Here is a 12,591-nt window from a genome sequence, read left to right on the forward strand (position 1 = left end):
ATTAGGTATTCCGTGTTGCTTTCATGCCAATCAATTTTACTTTAAGTGCGAGGCCTCACTCCTATCTTAGCCTTTTAGAGGGTTTTCAAAAAAGAATTAAATTATCTTTAAAAGCTCTATCTTTATTACTCTTCCAATCTAATCCTTGATTTATTTTGCCATCTTAATTTTGGAACATAGTCCTATGTTATAATTTTTATCAGATTAGCATGTCATTTTTACACATGTCTGGTGTCTGATATCTTTTTAACTCAATTTCATTTTTCCACACTATAGCTAGATTTATTAATATCAATTTTCTAGATGTCCAACACTTGCACTTTAAGTCTTATTTGCAATCTGCCATTTGCAATCTGCCTGCCATCAATCTTTGAGATTGACCTGTTTTCAGCCATTTAGACTGGGGAAGAAGCTTCTTAGCATTTACGCTGTGGCATATTTGCTTCAAAGATATTTAAGAAAATAAAGTCCCATTGCATTTCAATTCCCTCTTCAATCTCAGGGATCAACTCGTATGACCTTTTTGCTAAAAAGGAAAACTGACCCACAGCTCATGCCTCATCAAAGTCTGCATGACCACAGAATGTCATCCTTTCTGTTATTCTATGTGGAACCTCACCAAAGGTCTACTGATGATCCGTGTATGTGGCTTCTGTCGGACTTGTTCGCCAACTCTAGTTAATGATCTCTGGAGCTTTTTGACACTTTCGTTTCTGTTTAGATGTGGTATTTATGGACTGTTGTTTTCCTAATTTAATTTTATTTTGTAATTTGATAGAATGAATATTTTGGAAAGCAAAATTATCGAGGCATGGTGTGCATACATGGCTGTAACATCAATATGTTCTAGAACTTTAAATTTTTCTGTATCAATGTTGGTCTCTTTCAGGCTCCAAGTTTAGATGAAAAAGTAGACTTGCATTTTATAAGTTTTGTAAACGTTGACGGACATCTTTATGAACTGGGTAAGTAAGTGCATCATGTTTGATGGAATTAACCATAAGACCGAGTTTGTTTGAACTATCAGTTGAAATATTGTTCTGTTAATTGATCTTATGTTCCCTTCCATCCTAACATATTTTTCTCCTTAAAACATTGTCCAAAGAAACACATCAATGCAGTGAAATCAGTTGATTTGTGGAATTTGTACTGTTTGTTGTTTTTAAAAAGAACTTTACAAACAATTGCATGGATTTGTTAAAAGGGGAAATGAGATTTACACGACAGCTAGTGGGCTTTCGTTTCGAGGAGTGATGTTGCAGATATCCCCTTTTTGAGCAGGGAAGGCTCAAAGGTGATGTGCCTAAAATCATGAAAGGTTTTGCATACATCTCTGTTCTGTGTTATTCCGTGAATCCGCAAACAAATTTCCTCCTTAATACGATATTTAACTCTTGGAAAAAGTTGGATATCTTTGATTTGCCCCTTAAATAGCACTTCATAACAGAATAATAAAACAACGGCATATAGGGTAATGTGTAGGAAGGAACTACAGATGCTGGTTGAAACCGAAGATAGACACAAAACGCTGGAGTAAATCAATGGGATAGGCAGCATCTCTGGAGAGAAGGAATGGGTGACGTTTAGAGTTGAGACCCTTCTTCATTTACTGGTGCCCTCCCCTAATTCCCTATTTACTTTAGAGGGGGGGGAGGGAGGGATAGCATATAGGGTAACATTACTTGAGATGCAGGTACGTGGTTCAGCTATAATGTGCATTCCCATATGGGAATTGGATATAATGTGAGTGGTAAATTGGGAAATACTATTTATCTAAAGATGGCCAATTTGGTTATAATGCAATTTCAATCAGGAACTAGAGAACCATCCAAAAGTTATGTTGGAAATTGACAAACCAGAGAAAAACCTGCCTTGGAAAAAAAGTCAGTGTTGGAAGAAAAACCTCGTTACATGTAATCTCCTTGCAGTAATCAGACACCATTGTCTCTTAGGAATGCAGTCTGTCAGTTTTATTGCAGGAGGCCATTGAAATTGCCACTATAGACACGTGCTATGATACTATGTTAAATAATGTAACACAGCCTTTAATATTTTTATTTTTCAGTTACAGAAACAAACTTATGGCTATTCTTTAAATGTTTTTTTTTTTTTTAATCCGGAAAAAATAACTTTGATTTTACGAGTTTGCAAACTCTCTAGCCCGCTAACTCCTTTTTCCCATTGACACAATTGTTTTTGCTAATTTCTAATACATGAGGTTCCTTGGGAACCACCAGGGGGCGCCGCACGATGGCTGCCTCGCCTTAGGAATGAAGTCAGTCTTCAAACTCTTTTTCTTATTTTTGGTAAGTTTTAAAAGTTTGTGTAAATGTTCTCTGGTTTGTTTTATGTGGGGGGTGGGAGAGGGGGTCGGGGGAAACCTTTTTTCAATCTCTTACCTTGCCGGAGATGCGATTGTTTTCCGGATCGTATTTCTGGTCGCTCTGCGGCCCAACATCACGGAGACTGACCTTGAGTCCCCACGGACTTATGATCTGGGCCTACGATCCCTTGCCTGGGATCGACGCTCCAATGCAGCCTGCGGACTTTAACATCAGGAGCTCGCAGTCTTGGCTTGAGACCGGTCGGGAGCTCCAAAGGCTGCATGAGGTTCGACTGGTCCCGACCCGGGGTAGATCGTCAGCGCAGGGGAGCTGAGATTCCCCCCCCCCCCCCACCCCCGGATGAAGGAGCTTGATCGCCCCGACGAGGAAAGCTCGCCCATTCCTTCTCTCCTAGATGCTGCCTGACCTGCTGAGTTACTCCAGCATTTTGTGATACCTTGTTTTTTGAATTTCTCATCTGGTGGAGGCTGGCTGGGAACTTGGAATCAAAGGTCTCAACAATAAGCAACCCAACTTAGTATTAGGTAATGACATGCAAATTTCATGATGATCATGCAATCAAATGTCTCGTGCCCTCACCCTCAGGAATAGCTCTGGGCTTATTCGACAACTTAGTTGAAAATCCAACCAGAAATGCATTCTCAGAACCAACACTGGTTTTGTGTAAAATTTCCAACTGTGTTATTAGACAAACTCCTTGAGCTTACACTTTGAAAGCATTCGCTTCTTAGATGAGTAATGCGTTTCATGCAGAGTGCCCAAAAAAGTTGGGTGTTCCTATTACACATTCTTCCACACCAATGGAAGTCGAGATGTGGGAATGGGGATATTGTGAAACACAGCCTTAATTGTTAGCTTGCGGTTTGGTTGCTGGTCTTGTTTGAACAGGTTAGGTAAATTAGTCAGGTTCTTCCGATAGTGAATACAATCGTTAATTGTCAAGCTGGTGGACTGATATTTCATTGGGCTAAACTGATTATGAGAAACATGCACAATAATAATCATCACCATGCTAGAGATTTTATTTATTTAATTAAAAGACAATCCATTTGCAAATTTCCTTTTCTTCCTTCTGTACTTTCTCTTTCTCAATTTGTTTTAAGCCACAACCACATGTCCGTCTCCACCTTGTCTTGGCTATTCTCTCTCAGAAAGAAGACGCTGTGTTCTGTAAACATTCTGTGGATTTCCAAATCATTGGTTATGATCTGACAGAACCTCAATCTATTAAGCCCAAAGATTGCAATTGTTTGTATTGCCATTATCCAGTTATGATAGTTTTTCACGTATATGACCTTAGTATTGATTACTGAAGTCAATAACCTGGTGTATTTTGCTTTGTTAGAATATAACTGAAATTCTTTGCTAGATCAATGAAATCTTTATCAAATCCTGTGATCTCTGCTACCTGGAAGGCCACCCCTTTTCCCTGGGTGGGTTGGTGGTGGAGGCAGATAAGATAGTGATGTTTAGGACTAGAGATCATAGCCTCAGAATTAAAGGATGTTCTTTTAGGAAGGAGATGAGGAGAAATGTCTTTCATCAGAATCTCAACAACCAGACTCCTGAAGGGAATGGGAGTCCGAGGACAGGCCTTCCGGCAAGCCGTCAGGTCGCTGTCAGAGGCTGTCGAGCGAAGCAGCAACTGGCTGTGGCTGAAGAGGAAAGACTCCAACTGGGCTGCAAAATGACCAGCAACAGGGGTAAAAACAGAGGGGAGCGCACCTGGGACGCCAGGTATCGCTGTTGAGGCCTCTGGAGGTGTCGTGGACATGGCCGTTTTTACAGCATTATGGGCCCCCGGGCAAAGCAGTGTACTGGGGCCCCTACCGTTACTCTCCCCCACCCCCCTTTCCCTAGCAGCCCCCCCCTGTTGTGCCGGCGAAAAGCACTTACCGAAAAGCACTTAGCGATGGACTTAGGGTGCTACATTGTTGCGAAAAGCACTTACAGATCGCTGTGAGAAGCACTTAGTGACCGAAAATGTTGCGAAAAAAGCACTTATTGAACCTACATTTTTAAAGTAGTATTTATTTATTGCAAGTCACTTAACATACACAGATCAGCATGGGGCCCCTATGCTCGTGGGCCCCCGGGCAAGTGCCCATCAGGCCCATGCGTTAAGACGGCCCTGGTCGTGGGCCTATCAACGAAACACCAAGGAAGGAAGGTGCCCACCTGATGACCCCAATGAAGTCTTTACCCCTACCCCAAGAGATTAAGAAAGTGCCGATTACAGTAGGGATTGTAATACCAAGTCCTATAAGCTCAACTGATAAACTGGAGAAATCCAGTGACTGCTGTGAAAGTGCAGCTGACAACTAGGGAAAGACCATGTGACGGCGTGGAAAGACAACTGACAGGAGGGAAAGACCCGAACCGGGCTGTCATGGACCAGCTATCCATGACGGCAGGCTCCGTCACTGTGATTTGTGAATAGGAGTCACCCCTCATGGCTACGAAAAATGCAAAGAGAAAAATACCCCCTGAGTCTGTGAGAGCGGGGGTGGAAGATGACTCATCGGATGACAACCCGGTAACCGATCCTGTGGCATGAACACGACGACGAATAAGATAATCGGCACGGCACTTACAACATCAGCTGCAGGACAAAAACTGTGGAATTCTTTGCCACAGAAGGCTGTGGAGGCCAAGTCAGTGGATATTTTTAAGACAGAGATAGATTCTTGATTAGTACAGGTGTCAGAGGTTATGGGGAGAAGGCAGGAGAATGGGGTTAGGAGGGTGAGATAGATCGGCCATGATTGAATGGCAGAGTAGACTTGATGGGCCGAATGCCTCAATTCTACTCCTATCGCTTATGAACTTTAAGAGGCTTCTGGATAGGCACGTGAAAGTGCAGAGAATAGATGGATATGAATTGTGTACAGGAGGATGAGATCAATTTCACTTAGCATCATGTTCAGCACAAACATCGTGGGCCAAAGGGCTCATTCCTGTGCTTTACTGTTCTGTGTTTTGTACCATTGGGTTGTAAGCTACCCTTACCTTAAAAGCTGCTTTGTAAACCTCCCGCATTCCTCTTCTCAGCCCCACAATCTCTTGAAAACATAACAGCCCCTCACCTTAATGGCAATGGGAGGACAACTCTTGGAGTTCTGGCACAATTGTTTGTGTGTCTGATTTCACAGAAGTTTGTTGACAACATTTTCTAACCTCAGCAAGGAGCAATCAATTTGACGAAGCAATCAAACTGGTATTCCTGAAACTAAGGAAATCTAACAGAAAAATGAAAACAAGAATCATTATAAGTACTTGTTTGGGGGTCCTGTATTGAGTGACCTCGTGAATGCTGGATCAACGGTTTATTGATTAAGATACAGCGGCAATGTTACCTTGAAGTACCACTTGGCTGCCGCACCATTGGTTCCTTTGCTTTAATAAAAAGACAATGCATGGCCACGGTGATTTATGGCATCGGAATGCACCATTGCAGTTTGGAACAATAGAACTGGTTTTGTTCAATCAATCCCCATCAGTTCAACGAACCATACTTTCCTGAGTGTTTCTGTAGCTGATCTGTTGAGAGACCTGGTTAGTGCTGCCCTGGATTGAATCAAAGCCTGTATTTATTTTCTGGCTTGTTATTGGGCAGGCTTGGTTGGTTGGGTTAATTGTGCTCTGTTGCTGTCCCATAGCTTAGCACAGTCCATCATCATGGGAAGCAGTAAAATAACTGGCAGTCTCATCCCTCAAAACTTGCCCACGATCGTATGCCTGAATTTATTCAGGAGGTCATTGACCCATACAAACTGCGTAGTATGAAGTTTGCTCCTCTTCCTGTGTGCAATGTTTCAGTTAGTTATTATTCCATTGGCCATTTGCTTATCTTCAAGAATGAGCTTCCGGTGGAAGTGGTGGAGGCAGGCTCGATTTTATTATTTAAGAGTAAATTGGATAGGTATATGGATGGGAGGGGATTGGAGGGTTATGGTCTGAGAGCAGGTAGATGAGACTAGGTCAGAGAAAGTGGTCGTCGTGGACTGGTAGGGCCGAACGGGCCTGTTTCCGTGCTGTAATTGTTATATGGTTATAAGTATCTAAAATTGATCTACACTTCATTCCTGTTAAAGCTGAAGAACATATAAGCTTGGGAATTGAAGATAGACAGAAAAGGCTGGAGTAACTCAGTGGGTTAGGCAGCATTTGGAGGAAAGGAATAGGTGACATTTCGGGTAGAGACCCTTCTTCAGACTGAGGGTCAGGGGAAAGGAAGACAAAAGATACAGACAGTGCTATAGAACAAATGAATGTGCCTATCTTTGATTTAAACCAGCATTTGTAGTGCCTTCCTACTTGTGAGTTTTAGAATGGACTGGCGAAGAGTATATTTCTCACTGGAATGCTCCCACTGTACCAAACCACAATCCTTGATCAGTAAAGCTGAAATATTTAATAGGTGCTGGTCAAGCTGAAAGCATGTGACCATTGTGAATATGTCTATTTCGTTGCCTACCTAGATTTTGAGCCAATAATTAATTGAGTACTGTGGAGTATCTGGAGTACTCTGTGCAGTTTTGTTCTCCAAATTTGAGGAAGGACATTCTTGCTATTGGAGGGAGTGCAGCGTAGGTTCACTAGGTTAATTCCTGAAATGGCGGGACTGTCGTATGTTGAAAGACTGGAGCGTCCTGCTCAGAAGCACCCAATGACTTTGGCAGCCTTCAGGAGCACATCTAATGTTAAATCACTACCTCTGGGTGTGGGGTCGACTGCCAAGGACAGCAATGCCGTCTTCTCTTCCTGCTATTTGGAAGCCCGGGTGGTGTACTGAAGAAGCTCGCATGTCCCCTGTGTGGCAAGGTATCTCCCCTGTGCACTATAAGGTGGTGGAATAATAATAATAATAATAATTCATTTATTTTATATAGCGCCTTATCGCATGCTCAAAGCGCTTTACAAAAACAATTAACATAGAAACAAACAGACAAACTATCCTGACGGAAAAGCGGCGAATACACAACGCCAGCGTCCTCTCACGTCAGGGTCCGGCAGTAGACATTAAAAAGCACAAGACACACAGATATAATTTTTGAATGATCTGCAGAATCATGTGGAAGTAGTCCACCCAGACATGGTTCCCAATAGCACCTGGAAACCCACCACCAGGGTGAGAGGGAGAAGATTTAACAGGAGCCTGAGAAACAGCTTTCTCACATGGAGGGCAGTACATATTTGGAACAACTTGCCAGAGAAACCGGTTGAGGCAGGTAAAATAACAACATTAAAAGGCATTTGGATAGGTACATTATTAGGAAAAGTTTGGAGGAGCATGGGGCAAATGGGATTAGTGTAGATGGGCATCTTGGTTGGCATGGATGTGTTGATTCATAGGGCTTGTTTCCATGCTGTATGACTTTATGACCAAGGGATGCTCAACTCAATGTTAACCTGGGTGTCGTTAATCAGTAAATCAGCTAATGGATAATAGAGTTGATTGCAAGTGCAGCAGCTTTAGCCTGCTGGGTAGCCCACGCCAGTCTAAACGGTTATGGGCTCAAACCTAGCAGCACAGGCTTGAGCAGCAGAAGCTGGGCTGGTGCTCATCTCCAATACCAGGAGAGTGCTGCATTTTCCTCTTGCGTGATGGATCAAACTGTCCTGTCAGATGAACACGCCCTGCGGAGCCAATGTAAAGAAGTACCAGACCTTGCCCTTGCTCTCTATGTCAAAACTCTCACGCAGAAACTGATTATCTGGCTTATCTCTGCACTGCCAACTCCCCTGACATCAGTCTGAAGAAGGGTCTCAACCTGAAACATCACCATTCCTTCTCTCCAGAGATGCTGCCTGTCCTGCTGAGTTACTCCAGCATTTTGTGTCTACCTGATTATCTGGTCATTGCTGTTGTAGGAGCTTGCTGTGGAAAAACTGGCAGCTGTGTTTTCTGCATTAGAAAACGACTTCATTGACTAACTGCTTATACGGATGTCATGGAAGGTATAATATAAATGCAAGTCTTTCTCTGCAATTATTTACATTTTGTTTCATATCTCTTTTCCAAACCAGATGGAAGCAAACCATTTCCCATAAATCATGGAGACACGACAGATGACTGCTTGCTTGTGGTAAGAGGAGCCTTGTGTCAATGGAGATGGAATGAATAATGAATAAAAGATTCATGATTGAGATTATGGAGATGGGCCCTTTAAAAAAAAAAAACATATTTATCTGTAAAGCCACTCCCGATGGAAAAAAACATATTTATCTGTAAAGCCACTCCCGATGGAAAAAAAACATATTTATCTGTAAAGCCACTCCCGATGGATGAACTCAAAAGACACTAACAATTAAAAATGGACATAATGATATTTTGGACATGCTGTCAATATGAGGCTGAAATTGGAACCATTCAAATTTCTAGGACAGCATTAGCTGGGAGGATGGTTTTCATGGGCAGTTTTAGTCAGTGTGGCAATGTTTTTTTTATTGGTATTTATTAATCTTTGTATTAAAGATTTTCTCTATGGGACTAGCTTGAATGGGGCATTTTGGCTGGTATGGATGGTTTGGACTGAAGGATCTCTTTCCCTGCTTTAAGACACTCTAACCTGCACGTCTTTGGGAGGTGGGAGGCATTCAGAGCAGCCGGAGGAAAACCACACAGTCACGAGTCAAAGTGTGTTTAATTGTCATAGGTTCCAAAAGGGAACAATGAAATTCTTACTTGCAGCAGCACAACAAATATGTAAACATAGTACTCTGTACACTCTGTAGTGTTTAATAGTATTGGGAAAATGTGCAGACTCCACGCAAATGGCACCAAACATCAGGATTAAATTTGGGTCATTGACACTGTGAGGCATAGCTCGATTTGTGCCAATATGCCTGCCACCTTTTGTCAGAGATGACCCACGGTTGTAGCTTGGGGAACAAATTTCACTGTTTCAAATGCTATCTTGCAAGTCCCATTTTAAAATAAGACTTTAACAAACACAATTGTATAATTTGAATTGTAAAGAATCCTTATTGTTTTCCTGGCCAGTATTAACAAAAATATTAAATTGTTTGATCTTCCCTACCCAACTTGATTAATTGGACTTGGAGGAGCTAATGCTTCTGAAATGTACTTGGATTGTGGCATATCTGCAGACTCTGCCACATCCGACTCCAATATACTTGATTCTGTTGCAATACTTATCTGGCTTTGATCAGTTTCTGTTTCACTTGGTTTTGTAAACTTTTGTAAACTCAGCCACAGCTTAATCCCAAAATTAGTTTAAAGATAAATGAATCCTTTGCCTTGAAGGAAGATACCAAAGAACTGCTAAGAATACAGAAGACATTAACAAGACGACTTGCTAGGAAGGGGATTATGGGGAGAAGGCAGGAGAATGGGGTTAGGAAATCTAGATCAGCCATGATTAAATGGTGGAGTAGACTTGATAATCGGAATGGCCTAATTCTGCTCCTAACACCTATGTCCTTATGAACGAGCATTTTTAGTTAAGAGACCGAATAGATGGCGGTCGTGACCTTAGAAGAAAGTGCAATAATAGATCTGAAGGGTTTAAGATTGAGAATTTGCAAGGTTAAATGTATCAGGAAAGATTAGACTGAGCCACCTTTTGTTGGCACAGCTTGTAGAATCCTCACGGCTTCAGTAACCCTGGTTCGATCCTGACCCCTGCTGCCTGAGTGGGATTCCTGTAACAGCGGATTTTCCCTGAAAGCTCTAGTTTCCTCCTACATCTGAAAGGACATCTAGGCATCCTACATCCTTCCTCCTACATCTAGGCATATTTATCGATACATGGGGAATGTATTGGGTAGGAGAAGGTCCTCTATACTATCCACAGAATTTGTTATCTGTGGGTGTCAACGGTTATGGGGAGAAGGCAGGAGAATGGGGTTAGGCAGACCTCCCAACCCTTCCAAATTTGGCGGAAAGTTTCCGCTTTCTTATTTCATTTCCGCCATTCTGATTTCGCCTCACATTTTTCTGCAAAACACATGCGTCGCCGCTCGCCTCGCCTCGCTGCTGGCCCGGCCCCGCCTCTGGCCCGGCCCTGCCTCTGGCCCGGCCCCGCCTCGCCCCTGGCACGGCCCCGCCTCGCCACTGGCCCAGCCTTGCCTCACCTCTCGCCGCAAGCCCGGTCTCGCCGCTCGCCTTGACGCTGGCCTAGTCTCGCTGCGGAGCGTGAGGCCCGTTGATGTTGAGAAGGGATGGTGGGGGGGGGGGTTGGGGTGCAGAGGAGTGGGGCAGTGGAGTGGGAGGAGCGAATGGGGATCAGGGGGGTGGAGGAAGGGAGGGGGAGAGTGGGGGTGGGAGGGGAATGGGGGAGGAGGGGTTGGGGAGTGGATTTGGGGGGAAAGGGGGGGAGGTTGGAGGGGAGGAGTGGGGGGGTGGGGAGAGGGGGGGTGGGAGGGAGTAGGGTTGGGGGGTTGTGATTTGCTGTTGAAGACCACTGGAGCAAGTATGTCTTCAATTAATTTAGGTATGTGCAGTTTTTTAAATGAAACTGTTTCTTCATAATTTAGTCATACATTTAATGACCATTGTTCATTTATTCAATACCAAGTGTAAGGAAAAAGCAAAATAGAAAAAACAAAACAATAGTTCTTTGTTGTGAAAAGTATTTCTGTTCAATAACCTTTCTATAATAGTAGAATAGTAGAATATACTCATGATAGGCCTGACATTGTACATGTAGTCCAAGAACTACAGACTGTTGGAAACATGCATCGTTGGGGGTTGCGTTCATCAGCAGCCTGCGTGTGTGAAGCAGACCAGCAAACAGCGCAGCACGTCGTTTTTGACTGCACTGTCCTCCGTCCCCCTGGTGGAGGGATAGACCTCACGGCCCTTGACAACAGCACATTGCACTGGCTACAGCGCCTGGAGGGCGTTACATAATTTCTGCTGCCTCAAACGCAAGAAGAAGATAGAATGGTTAAACTTTTCCAGTTGTGGGTTGTACTTCGGTGGAGATTAATATTATACGGTGGTCACAATGAAATCCACAATGGAAGTTGGAAGAAAAGCCTTCCCCTAAGGTGTGAAGTTGAGGAAAGATTACTTGTTGGTCTGTGTGTTCTTGATTGTTTGCATTCTCTTGATGTTGCTTAGCACTTGTTCCATCTCTACAGGTGGGTGAGGAGGCAACGAGGAAGTATGGGGGAGGGGGGGGGGGGGGGGGGAGACTCTTAACAAGGTGTTAATTAGTTAAGAACAAATTATCCTGGATCCTTGGGCTTTGTATATCGTGGGAACAGCAAAGTACATTTGATATTTCCCAAGAAAACGACACACCTTTTGACAATGGAGAAGGTAGTTAATTTGATCATTGTGCTTCCGATCATTGTGAGGATGATTTTGTTTCTTGAGGTTTCAGAATGTTTCCTGATATAATTATCGATTTATCTTCTAGGATGCAATAGACGTTTGCAAGAAGTTCATGCAGCGTGACCCTGATGAATTGCGGTTTACAGTCATGGCTCTCCACAAGGTATAAAGTGCTCCAACGCAGACAGAAAAAAGAAGCCACAAAACTAAACTTGGATTGACTTCCAGAGATGTTGTTTCTCTCCCTTCACGGTTCCCTGAACTTGTGATATTCTGATTTAACTGCAGAGATGATCTCATACTCTTCTGGAACATGTTCAATGTTTTCCTGGCAGCATCTCCCCCAACCCACTAAAATAAATCTGGTAATGAAGCGTATAATGCTGTGTACTTTTTTTGTCTTGGTGTAACAACAACCCTCCGTTTTATTGAAATTTGTGCCAGCTTGCATATGGGAATGAACAGAATAGAGAAGAATTTTAGCTGGAGGAAAAGACTGTGAGACTCGTGCTGTACTTAAATCACTAACGAGGAAATAAATGGATGCCATGCAATGACTTAACTGTGTGAGTGCAGGTAAAAAAAAAAAAACTTGACGCTCCTTGTTCTCAGAATCTCTCGATGCTTGCTTTCAGTATCTCGATGCTGCTTGCTCAATAAATTAACAATCACTTGTGTGTTTTGGTGCATTGCTTTCATTAGTTAGTTGCTTTCTGTTGCTAAATCCTCACACAACTATTCCATCCCTATTCTATCCAACAACGTACCTCTATGTTCCTGTACTATCAGCCATCCTGCAAATACCCCATTACAACACCCGCACCTCCCAAATCAAGTCCAAGTGGTTACCCCTAGCGTTCTGCTGGAAAATGAAGTGTATTAAAATTTTGTTTTTTCATCCTAAATAAGCAAGTTCGGTATTACAACTGCGCATGTGTG

At 43.0% G+C, this 12,591-nt stretch overlaps 1 protein-coding gene across 1 annotated transcript in view; it reads left to right on the plus strand.

Moving 5' to 3' along the window:
• Positions 1-12,287, plus strand: part of uchl3 (ubiquitin carboxyl-terminal esterase L3 (ubiquitin thiolesterase)) — a 33,245-nt gene extending 20,958 nt beyond the window's left edge. Inside the window, exons 5-7 of the mRNA XM_078402295.1 lie at positions 890-965; positions 8,376-8,434; positions 11,738-12,287. Of these exons, the coding sequence (XP_078258421.1) occupies positions 890-965; positions 8,376-8,434; positions 11,738-11,821 (219 nt within the window). The 3' untranslated portion in view covers positions 11,822-12,287. The remainder of the gene's footprint in view (positions 1-889; positions 966-8,375; positions 8,435-11,737) is intronic.
• Positions 12,288-12,591: the final 304 nt, after the last annotated feature.

This window comes from Rhinoraja longicauda, chromosome 7 (genome assembly GCF_053455715.1).
Source record: "Rhinoraja longicauda isolate Sanriku21f chromosome 7, sRhiLon1.1, whole genome shotgun sequence".
Lineage (NCBI taxonomy): Eukaryota > Metazoa > Chordata > Chondrichthyes > Rajiformes > Arhynchobatidae > Rhinoraja > Rhinoraja longicauda.